General features: G+C 37.8%; 1 protein-coding gene and 1 long non-coding RNA gene across 2 annotated transcripts in view; one reads left to right on the top strand and one right to left on the bottom strand.

Moving 5' to 3' along the window:
- The window catches only part of LOC132393191 (cilia- and flagella-associated protein 47-like), a 595,459-nt gene that overhangs the window by 522,297 nt on the left and 51,312 nt on the right, over nucleotides 1–21,850 (top strand). The window contains exons 59-61 of the mRNA XM_059968130.1: nucleotides 6,280–6,374; nucleotides 10,106–10,255; nucleotides 21,288–21,456. Coding sequence (XP_059824113.1) covers nucleotides 6,280–6,374; nucleotides 10,106–10,255; nucleotides 21,288–21,456 — 414 coding nt within the window. The remainder of the gene's footprint in view (nucleotides 1–6,279; nucleotides 6,375–10,105; nucleotides 10,256–21,287; nucleotides 21,457–21,850) is intronic.
- The window catches only part of LOC132393196 (uncharacterized), a 29,342-nt gene continuing 20,935 nt past the window's right edge, over nucleotides 13,444–21,850 (bottom strand). Inside the window, exon 3 of the long non-coding RNA XR_009511792.1 lies at nucleotides 13,444–13,771. This is a non-coding gene — a long non-coding RNA (uncharacterized LOC132393196). The remainder of the gene's footprint in view (nucleotides 13,772–21,850) is intronic.

The raw sequence follows: 21,850 nt of genomic DNA on the forward strand, positions 1-21,850 counted from the left end.
GATGAGGACTGGTGTGTGTTCCCTTTGCATCCCCTTCCTGAAGTCCACAAATAATTTCTTGTTCTTAATGATGTTGAGTATGAGGTTGTTGACACCACTCAACCAGCTGATCTGTCATGTTCCTGTATGCCTCCTCATCACCATCTAAAATTCTGCCAACAATAATTGTGTCATCAACAAATTTATAGATGGTGTTTAAGCTGTGCCTAGCCACAGTCGTGTGTGTAGAGAGAATGGAGGAATGGGTAAAGCACATATCCGTGTTGATTGTCAGCAAGGAGGAGATGTTATTTTTGATCCACACTGACTGTGGTCTTCTGATGAGGAAGTCAAAGTCCAGTTGCAGAGACCCAGTTTTTGGAGCTTGCTGTTGAATACTGAGGGTATAATGGTGTTGAACACTAAGCTGTAATCAATAAACAGCAACCTGATTGAGGTATTGCTACATTGATAAGCAAGGGAAAGAATAATGAATTGTTGATTAGCTTTACACATAGAAGCAATCTCAAGTCTGGTACTAAGCATGTAGAAATAAAGACGATTACAGTAGATTTTGGTTAATTGGGCCATTGGTTAATTGGGACAGCCACTGATTTGGTACAGCTTTTAAAAAGCAAATATTAATCAAGAAAAATTCTGGGATTTTCTTCATTTATTTGGTTCATTATATTGCTTGATTGGGACAGGAGACTGTTGCCAAACAATTTCTATGTAGTGTCAGTTTTGTGCGTATTGTGTGATCATTAGACACTACATGGTGCTTAGAAAGAATATAACGTCAATTGTATGTCTTTGTCTTCAAAAAACAGTGATCTTTGACACTGATAGTTGGTGAGAAATAAGCAGTAACATAATTTAGAACTGTTCTTCTCACTGTGGTTTCAAGCATTCAGGCTTGCAGATGCCAGAAACAGCCACAAGTGAAAATGAAACAATTTCATTACTTCAGCAGATAGGAACTATGAAGAATTTGTAGGTATCGGCAATAACCTTGAATGTTACAATAAAAATGATTTGCAGAAAGCAGTCATCAAAAGCATTGTTTGAGACAGTTCATTATCTGCACTAGGTATATACATTGATTTTGTTCATTTACAGTCAATCAAAAGAACACGAATTAATTCCTCAGTCAGTAACTATTAGGAACTAATACACAGTTTTTTAGTACTGTAGTAGTTTTGGTAGTATTCTAATTTGTGCTGTATTTCATTTAAATAGTTAATTTGTTAGTCAGTTAACTGGTAGTTTGTCTTTTTTATACCTTTGAAACTATTTCCTGGAAACTGGCTAATTGGGCCAAAATATACAGTTCCCAATGTGTCCCAATTATCTGGAATCCACTGTATATTGCTATCAAGGGTAAGTAGGCTAAAGAAAATTTTGGATAAGAAGGTTACAGTAGCACATAGTTAAACTAGCAGAGGATATAGATATAAATCAGAAAAACTTGCAGCAGTTAAGCCAGAAAGAAAAGAATAGCAAAATTAAAATCTGATTACTTGGAAGTGAAAATGGGAATTAATAATGGGATAAAAGAACATGTCAAAGACAGTAAAACAATAATTTGTAGTTTATAAAGAGGAAGAAAGCAAAAGCATACTAAAAATATGAGGAAATAATGGGGCAAAAGTGAGGGGAAAATTTAAAGGTAATGCTACTACCGGACAGAATGTTATTGGCAATCAAATGGAATGAAAGTAACAAAGAGAAAATGCTGGAAGTACGTAACAGGACAGGCAGGATTAAAGGGATTAAAGACAGACAATCTGCTGCCCGTATCTCTGTGATTTCAAAGAACTGGCTGCAGAGATGCATTATGTGTGACCTTTCAAAATACACATTAGATTCTGCAAAGGTCATAGTAGACTGGAAAACTTCAGGGACCTTTCCAGATTCTAATGGAACAGCATTTCACAAGAAGAAGTGAAAATGCAGGATATTGTTGCTAGTTATCCTTACATCAACTACTTGGAAATTTTGAAATTCTTGACTGAGGCTGCAGTATAGACTCATTCTGAAAATCCTTTTATATTTAGTTAGAGTGAAAGTTGGTTTACAAAGAATAATTGATGCATTTATTTGTATTGATTGAGATTGCAAATCACAGGTTGGAATAAAGAAAGAGGTGATAGTGTGTTTGGATAATTAAATGAAGTTGCCAAGTTCACCACAAAGGGTTACTCCACAAATTAACTGCTCATGGTATTGATTGCTCATGGATAAAAGATTGGTTTTGTGACTGAAAGCAGAGAGGAAATAGGTCATTTTCACATTTGGAAACTGTAACAAGTGGGGTGTCATATATTGATCTTTAACTATTTATCTTAATTATTTAGATGATGGGACCAAGACAAATTTTGGCAATTAAATAAGTTGTGGTGAGGACACAAAAAGTCTGCAAAGGATTAAGCATTCTATAAGTAGGCTAAGCATAGATAAAGTACAAGTAGGAAATGTGGCAGAGGTGTTACCCCTTTTTAAGGAGGAACAGAAAAGCACAATATTTTACTGGTGTGAGAATGATGAATGCTGTTTTTAGAGAGATCTAATGTGTCCCTATAAGAAACAGAAAAGTCAGATTGCAGATGATGAACAACCTGCTATCCTGACCTTACAGTTGGTATTCTGTCTCCCATTAACTAAACAACCTCATGGTATAGATTCACCCCATATCTAGTTTTCCTTCAGATATTAACAGAACCACTGTAGTCGGTAAGTAATACATTCCCTTGTTATTATTTTCTGAAAGTTATAGAAAAGAGTGGGGAAACAGTCAGAAGGGGGTGAGTAACCAATAAAAATTTGGCAGAGAAGGGAACTAAATTGCAGATCACCATTTTTGCAGCATTAATCAATAAAGAAAATCAAACCTTTAAAAGTATCATAATCAATATTGACATAATAAAAGTGACATAATCAATATTACAAAATATGCCACTATCTGAGTGCTATAAAACACAAATTTTATGGTAAATTTACATTTAGGAGGCAATGATTTGATGATCATATGATAAGACTGCTTTAATCTACTCTGAAACTTTGCCAGATAGATATCCACGAGTTGGGGTAGTTTCCTCAAAAATGATGAAATGTGGCAATAAAAACATCCATTCAAGCACTTTCTAGTCTGAGACTCACTACCTAGGCCCTTTTGAATGCAAACACAAGTTGAGAAAATCTACTCAAATTGCAGTTACTTGCTTGAGCTTATTAGTGACCAGAATATCTTATTAGTGACTAGAAGAGTCTATAAGAATTAAATTGCACCTCTGCTCCATCTGCCAAAAGTGAAATTTCCTGGTAGCCAACCAGTTTAATTCTTATCCCCATTCCCACTCCAACATATCAGTCCATGGTTTCCTCTTTTGCACGATGAGGCCACTTTCAGGGTGGAGGAGCAAATTCCCCACTCCAGCCTCTTATCTCCTCTCCTCACCTGCCTATCACCTCCCTCTACTGCCTCTCCTTCTTGCTTTTCTCCGACTCTCTTATCAGATTCTCCAGCCCTTCACCTTTCCCACCCACCTGGATTCACCTTTTTCCTTCTAGCTGGTCCTCCTTGCCCTCTCCCCACCTTTTTATTCTTGAGCCTTCATCCCTCCTTTTGAGTCCTGAAAAAGAGTCTTGACCCAAAACATTGTTTATTAATTTCTGCTGTGAGTTCCTCCAGCATCTGCAGAATCTCTTATGTTTAAAATTAAAAGTTGTGTTGCAGTTGGCCTTAACAAACATCAGATTTTTAAAAATATATTTCAGCATTTTAATGTTTCCATTATCTTTTCATTAATCAAATTACAGTGTTTTGTGTCATATTTTCTGCTTTCTTATTTTCTCTTGTCATTTCTGTTTTTTATTCAGTGAATTATTGTCTTCCAGTGCAACTCCTACAGTGACCAGTTCGTTAATTTTTCTTTCTTCTCTTTTGTCATTGAGTAATGCAGATTACACATGGGAACAGATTTAGGTTGTGATTAGCAACAATCTAACCAGGATTACTGAGAAAATTTCAGAGGCTCAGATGGATTATGTTATTTATTTATTTGTTTGTTCATTTATTTACTTACTGAGATACAGTGTGAAATAGGTTCTTGCGGCCCTTCGAGCCATGCTGCCCAGCCACCCTTGATTTAACCCTAGCATTATCGCAGGACAATTTACAATGGCCAATTAACCTGCAAATTGGTACATCTTTAGATTGTGGGAGGAACCCTTAGCACCTAGAGAAAATCCATCCGTGCGGAGGACCAGACACCTTTCAGATAAAGTTGGAATTGAACTCTGAACTTCGACATCCCAAGCTGTAATTGCACTGCACTATCCACTATGCTATCACGGCACCCAAAAAGGAAGCATTGCAACTCAGAGGACAAAGAAAAACACATGAAGTGAAGGGCATCTTCAATGCCCAATGATTTCCAGAGTACCCTCAATCATTTAGCTACTCATTCCCCTTCACATAATTCCTTGCTCCCTATGCCCATTATGTTGCACCTTCTCCACTCCAACACTTAATGCTGCAATTACTAGCATATTTTCTCATTCTCACTCCCATCTTCACCGTCTACAATTTGTATCCTAGTCTCTCTGTTGTCTTATTTTATAACCATACCCTAAATCATCTACAAATCTCCGGATCCACCTTTGCCACTCATATTGCACGTCCAGAATCCTTTCACCATCTCTTCCCATCATTCTTCCTCAGCATTTTAACCTATATATTCCACCTCCCCAGATCATCCTCTGTTCTGGAAACGCTAATTTTTTTATCTTTAATTTTCACACATCAAGTAATTCCCACTCATTTTAAGTTGGCAGCAGTATCTCAAGATCCATCATACTGAGCACTGATATACCCCAGGGCTCAACCCTCTGCTGTTCACACTGCTGACTCGCAACTGCATTGTGAGATCCAGCTTCAACTGTGTCATCAAGTTCGCTAATGATACAACAGTGGTTGGCCTCATCAGCAATAATGATGAGTCGGCATACTGAGAGAAGCTAAAGAGGTTTGTCAAATGGTATGAGAACAAGAAGCAGAGTCTCAACATGGACAAAACAAAAGAGATGATTGTTAATTTCAGGAAGACACAGGTCTATCTCTCTCCATTGCATATCAATGGCTCTGCTGTGGAGAAAGTGAAGAACACAAGGTTGCTTGGTGTGCACATTATGGACAATCTACCTTATCCCACAACACCTCATTAGTCAAGAAGGCAGAACAGAGTCTACAATTACTGAGGAGAATGAGGCATTCAAGGCTCCATGCAACCATTCTAACAACTTTCTGCAGGAGCACCATGAAGAATGTCCTGTCAGGCTGCATCATTGTGTGGTACAGAAGCTGTAAGACATCGAACCACAACACCCTACAGAGGGTATTAAAAATCTCCAAGAGGATGACTGTGGTCTTGCGCCCCCACTATTTGTGAGATTTACCAACAGCTTTGTATACAAAGTGTCCCTACCACCTATCACAATTTCTGTGACCCATTATCATCAAGAAGGAGGTACAGGGACATCAGAACTAGGACTGCCAGATTGCATAACAGCTTCTTCCATCAGGCTGTGAGACTAGTGAATACTCTGCCACCACTGAGGTGTCATCACTAGAACATCGAGCTGTTCACAATTCAACGTGCTGCATGCCACATGCACTTTGAATTATATTTTACTAACTTACAGTATTTGTGGAAGTATTTTGTTTTATATGCTGTGTGTGATATATGTATTGCGGGTGCACCATGGCCTGAATGGTATTTTGCTGACAATAGATGGCAGTAAACTTGAACTTGAACTTATTTATTTAGTCCCAGTTTCTCTTTACACTTTGTGCTCAACTGTCTGCTCACATGATGGTGATCCAGCTTGGCCCGTGACTCATTTTGCACTATTTGCTAATTAACCTGTCTCTCATCTTCCAGATAGCATTTCATATAATAGTGGTGTCATCAAACCCATTTATCTTTGCTGGTAAATCAGTTTGATTCTGAAAGTGCACAAAAATCTGAGTTGTTGATATCTGACAAAAATGACAGATGATGCTTAGAGAAGGCACGGGCTGTTGAATTTCAATAGTATGCTAATAAGGCAGATTATACATCAGGAAGTGCTATGTTCTATCAGATTAGTGCTTGGCTGATGAAGGAGAAAATTATCTCCCACCCTACACTGTAGCATAATTGTGCTGGCACTACAAGGAGTGAGGAGTGAGCCTTTAAATTCTTTTAAATCCAGATCCATAAGTTTTGTAAAAATAGCATTAATTCTATTCTGCCTCAGCTTTTGTAGATCGGAGGGGGGTGAAATTTCTGCAATTCGATGGCTGTATCCAATTTATGGTATTCCTGAAGCATTAACAGCAAAACTGTCCCCTGGTAAGTCACTAAAGGATATTTGTTTTCAGTGACATGTCATCAATCATTTATAAGTTGGTTAAACTGCAGCACACAGCTCAAACTATTAAATCACAGCACTGCAGTTCAAACTGTTTACAAATTCTGAATTGACAATTCAAACTGATTTTTATGGAAATTTATCCTTACTTGGCATATACAGTTCTTAAATAACTAAACCTATAAACAAAACAAGCATAAAGTAAATAGCATTGACTATAATGTTTAAGATTGCTCTGTTGGTATATAACTAATTTATATTTGTACACATCCCTTTATGAACAATTACTTTAATTTCAATCTAACCAGACGGGGAATATGTTTTATTTATTTAGCATACAGCATGGAGTAGGCCCTTCTGGCTGTCTAAGTAGTGCTGCCCCAGCAAACTCCGACAACCCTGATTTAACCCTAACCTAATCACGGAACAATTTACAATGACCAATTAACCTACCCAATACATCTTTTGACTGTGAGAGGAAACCAGTGCATCCAGGGAAAGCCAGAACATTCTACAGAGAGGACATACAGACTCTTTACAGAGGATGCCTGGATTGAACTCCGAACTTCGACACCTCAAGCTGTAATAGTATCATGCTAACTGCTACGCTATTCTGGCACCATAATTGGTGGATGATATATTGCATGTATTTTGTCCAAGCAAACATTATCAGGGTTTTACCTAAAGAACAGAGTTTACCCAAACACAAAAAAATACCTATGTCATTAAACTGGGAAGAGTGCAGAGGAGATTTACAACAATGTTGCCAGGACTCAAGGGACTGGGTTATAGAAGGAGTTTAAGCATGTTGGGACTTTTTTTTTATTGGAGCATGGGAGAATGAGGGGAGGGCTCGTAATGGTGTATATAAATGAACAGCATAGATCTGGTGAATGCACACAGGCTTTTTCCGAGGGTTGGGGAATGAGAGCACCTAGGTTTAAGGTGAGAGGGAAGAGATTTAATATGAACTTGAAAGACAACTTTTTTACCCTGAGGGTGGACAGTATTAGGGTATGAGCTGCCAGAGGAAGTGGTTAATGCAGGTACATTAGCAATATTTAAAGGCACTTGGACAGGCATATAGATGGGAAAGGTTTAGAGGGATCTGGGTCAAATATGGACAAATGGGATTAGTTTAGATGGGAATGTCAGTTAGCACAGATCATTTGGGCAAAAGGACCTGTTTACCTGTTGCATGATTCTATGACTCTCCAAGTTTTCTTTATCTTTAATACTAGGTACAGTATACTCATTTATAAGTATACAGTTCATGTCCCTGCCTAATATTTTTATCCACTGCAAATGGATATCAAAAACTACTTTTACTTTGTTTCTCCCAATCTTCTGCCAAAATTATTGTGACAGATCAAAAAAAGAGGAATTATTGTTCTAGATTTTTCTGTGAACCGAATCATATTGGTCAACACCAAAAGTACAAAACAGCTGAACCTCAAGTGCAATATGGTGCTCATGAAATAACCACACTTTCATTAATGGAACATTAAGTAAATATAATCTTTATTTGTGATAGTTGGCTTGAAACTTAACATGTGACTTGTTTCCTTAAAGGAGATGCAATTTCATCATTTTTAAAGTAACACCTTTACATTTTTTTAATATACATAAAAACACGTCTACATCTACCATGTTTTAATGTATGTTGTTTTTAATTCAAAACCTCTAACCAAGACCATTCACTGCCAGAAGTTATAATTTCCTCAAAAGGACACACCAAAATTGAGGGTTATTGCAGTTCTTAAAAAAAATACTCAGATTCTTTAAAACAAAAAGGTGATATTGAATAGCTTTTGAATTCATCTGTGGTGGTTTTCATATGAAAGGTGACTTACATGAGATCTTCTTCAGCTCCCATTGGCAATGGACGTATATCAAGTATTCTTTGAACATAAAGGCATGCTGCCCAATAGCCTGATGTTATTGCTGATCTAGTTGTTACATACTTTAAAGAAGGATCAACTAGAACAGTTATTGGTTAGTTGAACCATTTAGAAAATATAATGATTCCACTTGGAAGTAAATGAATATTTTAATAAATGATTGCCTTGAATTGAAGCCTTCGTAAGATACTTCTCCTTGTCCGGAACAGTAAAACTGAAGAATATTACCTTCAGTTGAAGGGGAACAAATACAACAATTCCATAGCTCAACTCAAAGATTTTTGTGGCATTCCTTAGCCAATTGCCTTAGAATTCACCACTTCTATATGAACAGAAGAGAGTGGCAGAACAAACAATTAATTGTCTCTCATCAAGGCTCATCAAACACTGACATATTTTAATGAATTGTATGTTCTGAATCAAGTCACCCATCCCATCATTCCTGTGTTTGCTGAACTACAATGTCTCCAGCACCATTTTACTTATAAAATTCTCCCTTTTGTTTTCAAAACACTTCATGGCTTCATTTAGAATCAGGAATATGGCTATAATCACTGACATACACTCAGTGGTTACTTTATTGTGTACAAGAATGGAACCCAGTGTGGTCTTCTGCTGCTGTAGTCCATGCACTTACAGATTTGACATGTGGTGCATGTGGTTCTTCTGCACACGTGTGGTTATTTGAATTACTGTTGCCTTTCAGTTTGTACCTGTTTGGCCATTCTCCTCTGACTGTTCTCATTAACAAAGCATTTTCACCTACAGAACTGCCACTTACTGGCTGCATTTCATTCTTGCACCATTCTCTGTAAATTCTAGGGACCATTGTGTGTGAAAATCTCAGGAGATCAGTAGTTTTTGAAATATACAAACCACCCCATCTGGTGCCAACAATCATTCCAAAGTCAAAGTCACTTAGCTCAAATTTCTTCCTCATTCCTTTCTTCAGTCAGAACAACAACTGAACCTCTTGACTATGTTTGCATGTTTTTATGCATTGAGCTGCTGCCACAAGATTGGCTTATTAGATATATGTGTTTAATGAACAGGTGTACAGTACTTAATAAAGTGGCCACTGAGTGCATGTCATGAAATTTGTTGTGTTGTGGCAGCAGTACTGTGGAATACATTTTTTTTAAATCACTATGTTACAATAAGAATATGCATATAAAAATAAATAAATGGTGCAAAAGAAGAGCAAAATACTGAGGTCATGTTTATAAGTTCATGGACCATTTAGAAATCTGATAGCCGAGTGGAAGAAGCTGCTACTGAAACATCGAATGTGTGACTTCAAGCTCTTGTACTTCCTCGTGGATGGTAATAATGTAAAGAGAGCACATGTTGGTTGGTGAAGGTCTTTCACTTCTCCAACACTACAATCTAAGATCTCTGCTGTTCACACATTTAGAATTTACCCCATCCCAGATTTTCATCACTCTACACTGGTCAACAAGTCAGGCTTTAAATTTGAGGATTACCTCTATAGTTCTTAGTCTTTTAATATCTTTTTGCACTTCTCAAATGCTCAAGGATTTTGTTCAATCATTCATCAGCTTGATCTAATAACTTGTTATGTTGTTTAGTGATGAATTTTGTTTGATCACATTTATGTGAAGTGCTTTGGAATATCTTATTATATTGAAAATTTTATATGAATTTAGGTTATTGTGCTTATCTTATATACATCTAAGCAAATGCCATAAAATACTCATATTCAGGAGCTGCAGAGATTTTTGAAATGTACTGTTAAAATTTCTGAGCAAGCCCCTAAAATCTGAAAATAAAGATGTTCTTGTTTTCCCTAGCTGTGATCCAGTGCCAAGCTAGACAAAGAATAGAAAAAACAATAGAAATTGTCCTGACTGGTGCAGTTCCTGGTTCTTCACAAACAGTAGCAATGGAGACTACAGCTACTGTTCATACTTGTGATCATGAGGAGATTCAGGAAAACAATGGTAAGTTGCAGAGTTCAATGTAGTAGTTTTCTGTCTATCATCTTCCCCTCATTATAAGAAACAGCCAAACATTGCATGGCATCTCATGAATTTTTTTTTCATATAACTAACCTTAAAGCTTTACTGGCTGTATAGATATCAAAAGACATGACAAAATTCTTTGTAATTCTAATTGCTCATTGTATCTTGTTGTCTACCAGGGTATATTTTCTCTTTTAAAATGATTTGCAAATACACCAATAATAGTTATTCTTATAACAACTTGGGCTGAAACACAATCAAGTTTATAAAATTCACAGAAATATTTATGGAGCTTTAATTCTCACTGCCTGTTGCATTATTCCAATAAATCCATGGTAACAGCTATGATACCCACTGAGCCTTAAGGTGTCAATTAAATGCCTAGTACATTCATATCAAATGCTTTTCAGCAGGCAAATAAATATTAGGCTTGTGGACTTTGTACTATTAAGTATCATGGTTGATAAGTATCTCCTGCATCAATAAACATAAGCTTTTGTATTTTATAAGATTCCCCCATTGCCCTCACTATGACCCACGTAACTCTCTTAATCACCAACACATTCAGGCAGGCAATGAACAATTTCAGGACAATGGAACATCTGTCTCTAATAATGTTGTGGTTGAGTATAAGATCTTAAATTTCACTTGGGAAATGCTTTCCTGATTATTTAAAAACAAGTATTTCTCAAAAAGAAACCAACATCAGCAGATAGATTATTTGGCCAAAATATTACATAGACAAACAACACTCAGGAAGTGTTATTATAAAAATGTTAATAACATTAGCATGAGGTTAGGGTGCAACAAAATGAATAGAAAAAAAGGAAACATTTGAAAGTGGTAAAATGAGCACAGTATTATAATAATTCTGAAGATTTATGGCTCTTCCCAAACATTCACTGTTATGGCTGGAAAAATACAAAGACTATATAATAGGCTAAATGCCAGTTGTATCAGATTATAATCTTCCATTAAAATACTTGTTTCCCTGATGTGAGGTTCCTACATCAATGTTACTTGATGTTTGCCTTCAAGAGATTGACCATACAAACACGTATCGAATTATCCACTTGCAAGTATTATGCTAGTCTTAAACAAGTGAACAATCCAGATTATCCATTTATTTAAGACTTGTATAATACTTACATGAAGAGCCCAAATTAAATACTAAAACTTGATACATTATCCCTTCAAATTTTACATATAAACACTTTGTGCACAACAGAATGACTGAAACACACAAGAAAACAATTATCTGCCTATCACCTCCCCCAGTGACCCTCCTCCTTCCCTTTCTTCCATGATCCACTCTCCTCTCCTATAAGATTCCTTCTTCTCCTGCCCTTTGCCTCATCCACTTATCACATTCCAGCTCCTAACTTCAACATCCCACCTTCTTATTCTGGCTTTTTCCCCCTTCTTTTCAAGTCCTTCTGAAGGGTCTCAGCCCAAAAACATCAATTGCTTATTTGTTTCCATCGATGCTGTCTGACTTGCTGAGTTCCTCCAGGACTTTTTTTTTGCGTGTTGCCCTAGATTTCCAGCATCTGCAGAATCTCTTATGTTTAGCATGGCTGAAAAGAAAGATTGGTTTATTTGACCTGGTGCAGTCAACTACCAAGAGGAAGAATCACTCCAGTACATAGCTCTCTGTATTACCGAGACTTCAAATAATATTCATTTTAGTGTGTATATAATTCAGAGGCTATGGAAGATATACAGTAAATGATAATGCATATGGATCAACTTTCATTCTGAGGGACTTGTAACCGATGTCACCCATTACCACAGCAGAAGAATTTGTAATGTTCTGAAATGACATGGGTAAACCTGGAAGTATACAAGGTGTGGCTGCTTTAATGGTTATTCCAGTTATCTATTTTCCATGGAATGTTCCCTTAATGTTTACCAGCACAAAGCAGATGGACCCATCTTAGCAAATGTAGTTAGGTTTTCTTCCCTGAGCACAGTTTAGTTTATTTAATTGACTGTGTAATGACACAGAGTCATAGAATTATAGAGAACTGCAGCACAGAAATAGGCCCTTCAGTCCATATAGTCCATGCTGAACCACTTAAACTGCCTGTCCCATTAACCTGCACCAGGACCATAGCCTTCCATATCCTTACCATCCATTTACCTATAACAAACTTCTCTTTAACGTTGAATTTGAGCTCGCACTTGCTCTGGCAGCTCATTCCACACTCACAACTCTCTGAGTGAAGGAGTTTCCCCTCATGTTCCACTTAAACTTTTCACTTTTCACCCTTAACCCATGACCTCTAGTTGTAGTCCCACCCAGCCTCACTGGAAAAGGCCTGCTTGCATTTACCCTATGTATAGCCCTCATAATTTTGTAGACATCTATAAAATCTCTTCTGAATCTTCTATGTTTCAAGGAATAAAGACCTAACCTATTCAGTCTTTCCAGATAACTCAGGTCCTCCAGACCCTTAACATCCTTGTAAATTTTATTGTTGGCTGAAAAATTTAAACACAAGCAAGCCTTCACAGAAATGGAAAATTAGTATTTAAACAAATGAAAAGGAGTAGTTCAAAGTACATCTATTATCGAAGTATGTATCCTTTATACAACCTTGAGGTTCACCTCCTTACAGGCAGCCACAAAACAAAGAAATCCAATAGAACCCATTTAAAAAAATAAGCCCGTCAAACACTAAAAGTGCAGAGAGAAAAGAAACAAATCATGCAAACAATAAAAGTAAGCAAATAGCATTCAGAACTGAAGTTTGTGGAAGTGAATCTACAGATACAAAGCCAACATCACTATAGCAGATTCAAGAGCCCATTGAGGCCACTGAGGCCACAGACTCAGTTCAGCATAGAGATGAGTATGCCTCATGGAGCAGCGAGCTGAACCAGCCCATCTCACACCTTTGGCCCCAACACCCTGAACTTTTCAAACTAGTCCGGCACTCAAATCAATCAAACCTCAGGTCTGCCCTTGCTCTTGGGTGTGGGCTCTGCCTGAATTCTGCCTCGCCTTACCTCATTTCTGCCACATACAGTTGCCTCCAAGTCCACTCCAGCAATAGAAAAACAATGGTTCATTCCCCACTCTCGGATCTGAACCCTGCTACCTTGATTCAACCCATACACACCATGCCACAACTGATGCACCATCAATAGCTCTGAGACGGGAGGCGAGATATCGGCTTTTATTGACTGGAAGAAAGAACAAGCAGTAATTGACCACCATACTACATCCTGGAGACTGAGGGCAGGGCTCAGGCCTCAGGCCTCAATCGCCTTTATACCGGGGTCTGTGGGAGGAGCCACCAGTCAGTGGGAGGAGCCGCAGGTGCAGTCAGCAGGGGGGCGTGTCCAGACAGGTATATGTAGTTCATCACAACAACCATCTTGCATCTTCAATATTTAAGCTCACATCACAAAGAATGCCATTGTACAGACAGTACAAAAGTTCATTTCCAAAACAGAAGTAACGGGCTATTGTTTGTAGTGATTATTCGCCTGAAAAAAATGTGATTAATAAAGTAGTTATTTCTTTGTTGTAAACATAATCAGAAGACCATAAGATATAGGAATAGAATTAGGCCCATACAGGTTCTGGTTGAAACGTTTTATACCTCAAACCAGACAAAAAAACACTCTGTCAGTCTCTGTGTAATTTTTATTTGCAGTGGTAAGGGAACATGGTTCAAAGACTATGGGACATTCACTTGTATCGTGCATAAAAGGTAACTTAACTGCACCAATACCATATAGCTGTCAAGACAAGTGTCTCTGGATGATATTGATCATAATGTATGAGTACAGTGTCTGACATCACCATTTCCTTCATATTTTTGGAAAGCAACCTCACACTGTCTTGTCTATTGCTATTTCTTCCTGATCTGCGGCAATGAGTGCAAGGGGCGGAGCACAATAGCCAGGTTTGGAAGGAATCTGTTATAGTAATTGACAGATCCTAAAATGGACCACAATTGTGGCATGTCCTTTGGTCTTCGGGCATCCATCGCAGCTTTAATTTCCTCAGGTAACTTGTGTAAACTTTGTGCATCAGTGGGGTGATCACTGTAAGTGATGCTTGGTTTAAAGAATTCACACTTGTGTCATGCTTTGAGCACACAATCTTTGAATCTTTTAAACACTGTTTTGACATTTTGGAGATGTTCCTTGTCTTCTTTACTGGAAATAATGATGTCATCCAGGTAACACTGAGTGCCTGGGCAGCTTTGCTGCACCTGGTCCATAGCTTCCTGCCAGAGTGTGGGTGCAGATAGATGCTACTCCAAAAATAAGACTATTGTAGCAATAAAGCCCTTTCTCAGTGTTTATGATGAGAAACATTTTGGACTCTTCTTCCATCTCCATCTGTAGGTAGGCCTCAGCAAAATCCACTTTGCTGAAGTGTTTCCCTCCAGAAAAGTTTGCAAAGATATCCTCTACCCTGGGCAGAGGGTATTGATCTACTTTCTGTACAGGGTTGACAGTGACTTTAAAATCACCACAAATCCTGACAGACCTATCCTTCTTGGCTGCTGGGACAACACGGGTGTTGCCCATGGGCTTCACTCGACTTTGAAAAAAATTCCCTTGGTCTCCATGAGATCTAGCTCACTGGCTACTTTGTCACAGATGGTAAAAGAACCGGATGGGCTTTGTAAACTTGGCTGTGATATTTTCATTTAACACTATTTTACTCTTGATATGTTTAACTTTTCCAATGCCACCCTGGAACACTGCTGTGGCATCATCCAGTACCTCTTAATTTGCTTTCAGTTGACCCTAGTACAGGAGATGTGGCATACAAATAGTGGATGAATCTCCAATCAAGTTGTAGTTATCTCAGCCAATCGTGACCCCAGAATGCTGGCCCTCTTATTTTATAGCACATGCAAGCTCAATGTGGCTTGTTGGTTGTTTTATACCACTATTAAAAATGTCATTCTTACAAGAGTTATTTTTTCTCCAGTGTAAATTCTTATTGGGTATCTGCAGGCTTCAGTTAATTATCTTTGAAATGACACTCAAACTCAATTTGTGGAATGACCAAAACAGATGAGGCAGTACCCAATTCCATTTTAATTAATTTGCTGTTCACATCTAGTCACTTGTTAATTTTCACATTGTAAATCTCAAGGCTATCCAGTTAGACCATAAGACTATAAAACATAGGAGCAGACTATGCCATATGACCCATCAAGTCTGCTCTGCCATTCAATCATGGCTGATCCTTTTTTTTTCCTTCCTCAGCCCCAGACCTCTGCCTTCTCCCTGTTATCTTTGATGCTATGTCAAATCAAAAACCTAACAAGCTCTACCTTAAATACACCCACAGCTGTCTGTGATAACAAATTCCACAAATTCACCACCCTCTGTTTGAAGAAATTTCTCTGCATCTCTGTTTTAAATGGATGCTCCTCTGTTCTGAGGCTGTGCCCTCCTGTCCTAGACTCCCAACCATGGGAACATCCTTTCCACATCTACTCTATCTAGGCCTTTCAATATCCGAAAGGTTTCAGTGAGATCCCCTCTTCTTCTAAATTCCAGCGAGTACAGACTGAGAGCCATCAAATGTTCCTTGTATGATGTCCCTTTCATTCCTGGAATCATCCTTGTGAACCTCCTCTGAACACTATCCAATGCCAGCATGTCTTTTCTTAGATGAGGAGCCTAAAACTGTTCACAATACTTAAGGTGAGGCCTCACCAGTGCCTTATAAAGCCTCAGCATCATGTCCCTGCTCTTGTATTCTAGACATCTTGAAATGAATGCTAACATTGCATTTGCCTTCTTCACCATTAACTTAGCCTACAAGTTAACCTTTAGGGTGTTCTGCACAAGGACTGCCAAGTCCCTTGTCATCTCAGTTTTTTGCATTTTCTCGCCATATAGAAAATAGTCCGCACATGTATTTCTACTACTAAAGTGTATGACCGTGCATTTTCCAACATTGTATTTCATTTGCCACCTTCTTCCCCATTCTCCTAATTTGTCTCAGTCCTTCTGCAGCCTGCCTGTTTCCTCGATACTACCTGTCCCTCCACCAATTTTCGTATCATCTGCAAACTTGGCAACAAAGTCATCTATTCCATCATCTAAATCATTTTTATGTTGCACAAAAAGAAGCAGTCCTAACACCAACCGCTGCAGAACACCACTAGTCACTGGCAGCCAACCAGAAAATGATCCTTTTACTCCCACTCACTGCCTCCTACCAATGAGCCAATGCTCTAACCACGCCAGTAACTTTCCTGTAATGCCATGGGCTCTTAATTTGGTAAGCAACCTCATGTATGGCACTTTCTCAAAGGCCTTCTGAAAGTCCAAATTACAATATCCACTACATCCCCTTTATCTATCCTACTTGTAATCTCCTCAAAGAATTCCAATAGGTTCATCAGGCTTGATTTTCCCTTAAGGAAATCCCTGAAAGATACTAACTTTATCCTACCTTGTTCTGTGTCACGAAGTACTCGATAACCTCATCCTTAACAAGTGACACAGTTCTGTGTCACATTCATTATTATCAAACGTTTCATCAACAGCATATAGATTAGTGCCCTTTTGCAACTGCAATTTGATTTTTTAATTTTTTTCTCTTCCCTGTGCAGTCCATATATTTTTATCTTCCTGACATGCGTAGTATGTGTCCTACTTTCTTGCATTTTCTGCTGGTTTCACCTTTAAACCTGGATTGGTGTTGTATATATGAGCCCCTGCCACTATGGTAACACAATTTTTTTGGCCAGGCCAGTTTTGACATTGCAATTTTGTTCACTCTTACTTTCACACCTGACTACAACTCAATTGTGTCTCTGGCTGTTTTTTCTATTGATACAGTGATTTCAACTGCTATTTTCCATATAAGTTGTGCTTCAGTTAGGAGCAATTTTTGAAAGCTTTCTTATAAGATTCCACAAACTAAACAATCTCTCAGTACATCATTAAGCTCATCACTCAACTGACAATGCTCAGACAATTTCTTCAATTCAGCCACATAAGTTGAAGTGGACTGTCCTTCCCTTCGATTTGACTTATGAAGCCTAAAACGTTCTGCAGTCAACAATGGTTTTGGTTCTAAATGTTCCTGCATTACATTCACAATATCAGCAAATCTTATTTCAATTGGTTTGGTTGGAGCTGTTAAATTTCTGCACAAACTCTATGCTTTTCCACCCATTATTTCTTTTTGTTTCAAAATACTGTTCAATTTGTTCACTATACGTCATCTAGTTATTTGTTGTGCAATTGAATGTATTGATCTTTCAGATGCAGCCAGCTACTACTTTTAAAATATTTATTATTATGATCACCCAGTACTCATTGTTTATGAGCCTATCGCATACTAGTTGCTTGCTAATTTTGTCCACTTTTTTTTTAAATGAAACATCTCTCTCCCATTCCAAAGAAAAAATGTACTGCACTTCAATGGGTAGGTAGTCATCTTGGGTTTATTTTAAAACTTCCTCATCGCCAATGTTATGTTTCCTAACTCCAGAAACTAGTTGAAAGAAAAACACAGGAGCTGAGATATGTTTTGTGTACTTTGTTTTTTTAACTTTTTAGTGAGGTGCTCACATATGACCTGGTGGTGTAATGATATATGCTATTCATATACATTACTTCTTATATATAGCCCATATTGAATTATACAAACAGACAAAAACATGCTTCGTCAAACAATATATTCACAATTTTACTCAAATATTACTGAATATTGAATACACTACATTGATTGACTTCTTGATCTCCCAGCTTACCTCGTAGTGGCCCGTGCAATTTATTTGTCCACCTGCACTTCACTCTCTCTGTTACTGTAACAATATATGCTGGATTCTGTTTTATTTTTACTACCTTGATGTAATTATGTATGAAGGATCTATATAGAAGATACACAAACCAAAAGCTTTTCACTGTATTTCAGTATATGTGACAATAATAATAACATAAACCAATCCTTATTAGCAGCTGCAGACCAATCATTTAATTCAACATTCCTGCTGATTCATTTGTGCTGCAGACTGATCCAAATTGATTTCCAGTTTCTTGTTCTATCCCAAAAATTGCATGAACAATACACTTTTCACAAATCTAGGAGTATTTCTGGCCCTGGGACAGATTGCTGGTTTTGTGTGTTTCTGTGCATTTGCACTGACCATGAGTAGTGTTCTATCAATTGCTGCCTGCAATTATTCATCTAAATTCAACTCTCTTAATTCACAGTAGAATCACAGAAAACTAAGATGGATTTAATGGTTTAAATACAGAGAGAGTGCTGAAGGGTGTCTATCTTCTGAAGTCTGAACCCTTGAAAGTCAATGTAAAAGCATCTTGTGTACCAGCACTTTTTTTTTGTTGTTCTCATAAATCCTTATGAGCATTTCTCTCAGACCTTTTGTCAAGGACTTCAATCTCTGTAGTGTCCTCTCGGAGCATTAATTTCCTGAATACTCCCAATATTTTATTCCACAGATTGTTGAGATGTAGATCAAAATCTCTTAACTTCCCACACAATGAACTCTGGATTTCAAGTACGTTGCCATGGGGAATTGCCAAGATGAGGCCAGGCATTTCCTCATAAAAGGAAAAAAGGAATATTTGTATTAATGGTGTCTGCTCCTTTAGATTGAATTAATGAAGAAGAATTAAATGAGCTCTGTTACAAAATGCAGGAACTTGGGAATGTAACTTAAGTTTCTATTCTAAACATAATGATTTTGAAACTGCATTCCATTAACTCTTTAATAATTAACTAATTCGGCCAAATTGGTTGGGTATTATTTTAGCTGTTATTTCAATGTCAATTATGTTAAAAAAAATTTGAAATTGGTGACGAATGAATTTCGTTTCAACAAGTTCAGTGTTTCTGCTCAACTTTTCATACGATGGATTTCAAAGCTTGATTATGATTAATTGGACAGCTGACATAGAAAAAATCAGAAATTCAGCAGATTCCAGTTAATTGAGCCATCGGTTAATCAGGGCAGCCGCTTATTTGGGATAACTCTTAAAGAACGAAAACTAATCGAGAAAATTGCCAGGATTCTCTTCACTTACTTGGCATAGTATGCCACTTAAATGGGGTAGGAGTCTCTTGCTGAACAGTTTCTAATTAGTAATGCACTTGTGTGGTTGTTAGAGCACCCATGCTTAGAGCAAAAAGTTTTAAGATTTCATCAGTTGCATGTGCTTGTGTTCAAAAAGCAGTGATTTTTGACACTGATATTTGGCAAGAAATAAGCAGTAAGGCAACTCAGAATTGTTTTGCTCACTGTGGTTTCAAGCATTCAGGTTTCAGATGCCGGGAGTGTAAATGAAGGCTGTCCATTATCTGCACTAGGTATCTGTGCTGATTTTGTTCATTTACAGCAATCAAAAGAACACAGCAGTGTACACTGGAATTCCTCTGTCGATAACTATTAAGAATTAATGCATAGTTTTATAATACTGTAGTAGTATTTTTAGTGTTCTGTATTTCATTTAAATACATAATTTGTTACTCAGTTAAATGGCAGTTTGTCTTTTTTATACTTTTTTAATTATTTCTATTAATCTGTCTAATTGGGGCAGCTGTTTAATTGGGCCAAAGTGTATTGGTCCTGATGTGTCCCAGTTACCTAGAATCCACTGTATTGTCCTTCAGATCACAAATATCCAAGACATTCCAAGACATTTTTGCTTTTTTGGAGGAATTATGTACTAATAATAAAGACAAACTGTTTTAACAGGAACCAGATCAAGGATGTGGCAAGCCCACTCTCAGTGAGATCTCCTGCAACTATTATGCAGCACAAATGTGACACCTCAGCAATGGCAAAAGTCACTTGTAGTATAATATTTGATCCACCTTCTTAAAATTATGTTCATCTCTTACAGTGGTGCACGGGAGACACAAATAATCTCACAATATTGTCTTTACAATAATCTCATACTTCCACTTTCCCCAATAAGTAAGCAGATTATTGCTGGAACAGAGCTACATTCTTATCCCTGTGCTCTGGATTCTTTCTTTTCTCAGATGGTCATTTCCCATTCATCTCGCCCTTTAGTCTTTGGTACATAGCACATATCTAACTAGTGTACATTACTGCAGCACTAACAAAATACTGGAAGAACTCAGCTGGTTTGGCAGCATCTATGGAAATGAATAAACAGTTGATGTTTCAGGTCACAATCCTTCTGCAGGACTGAGAAAGAAAGGGGAAGATGCTAGAATAAAAAAGCTGGGTGGGGTAAGGAGACTAGCTGGAAGGTGATAGGTGAAGCTAGGTGGGTGGGAATAGTCAAGGGCTGGAGAAGAAGAATCTGATAGTAGACCATAGGAGAAAGGGAACGGGGGGGGGGGGGGGACCCAGAGGCAAGTGATAGGCAGGTAAGAAGAGGTAAAAGGTAAGAATGGGGAATAGAGGAAGTGGGAAGGGGGGGGAAATATTTTTTACTGGAAGAAGAAATCGATACTCATGCCATCAGGTTGGAAGCTAGCGAGATGGAATAAAAGGTTTTGCTCCTTCACCCTGAGGATGGCCTCTTTTTGGCAGAAGAGGAGGCCATGGACCGACATGTTGGAATGGAATGAGAATCAGAATTAAAGTGTTTGTCCACTGGGAAGTTTCACCAATGTAGAGGAGGCTGCATTGAGAGCTCTAAACACAGTAGATGACCCCAGCAAATTCACAGGTAAAGTGTTTCCTCACCTGAAAGAACTGTTTCTGATTCCCATTCCCAGAGTTAGAATCTCTAAGGCAATCCTATGTTGAGTTCAATGCTAACTGACAGCCCCTGTAATGACACTTGTGCCAAACTATTGTATATTGCTGTCTGCTGTTCTTTTGGATTCATCTGCTGCATGGAAAGGGGGAGCATGCTCTCCATATTGTACAGCCCAGGCTTGTGTATCATGTAGATAGTTTGGATGTGACTCCATGGTCAACCCCCACCAACAGAGGGCCTTAAATTTCAGAGCTGGGTGTATGCATTATAAATTATATCATAATTTTTTCCTATTTGCTTTATATAATAGGTCAGAACATGGATGAATTTTTTTATGAAATTCTGTATGAGACAGAGAAGGCAAGAGTTCAGATGGAGTCTACAGTTGCAATAAGCTTTGTGAAAAAGGAATGGGACACACAGACTGGTGTTGTCATGCTGACCTTCAATATTGTTTTTGCACCTCCCAAACCAATGAGGTGAGTGAAGTTAAATTTGCCAATTATTACCAATGCAAACTTTGTGAGAAAATAGCAGAAACTCTATTTTTTAAATACATGAGCAATTTATTTTTAATAATTACTTGTTGGCAACTGGTAAATCTACAATTAAACCTATACTAGTGAATCTATTCAGAAACCCCTGGCTGAGGTGTTGTCAAATTGCTCTTTAATGAAGTAATATGTGTGATCAAGCTGGACAATAAATAAAAATATAGATGGGAGAGGTTTTAAACATGTTGCACTTTGTGTTGCTGTTGTGTTGATGGCTTCACCACCTATGACGAACCTTTACGTTTGGTCAGCTATATTTTGACATAATTCCATCAGTGGATCCTGCTTCTTAAGGCAGAAAATTCTTTTAATATTGTAG

Source organism: Hypanus sabinus, chromosome 4, assembly GCF_030144855.1.
Source record: "Hypanus sabinus isolate sHypSab1 chromosome 4, sHypSab1.hap1, whole genome shotgun sequence".
NCBI lineage: Eukaryota > Metazoa > Chordata > Chondrichthyes > Myliobatiformes > Dasyatidae > Hypanus > Hypanus sabinus.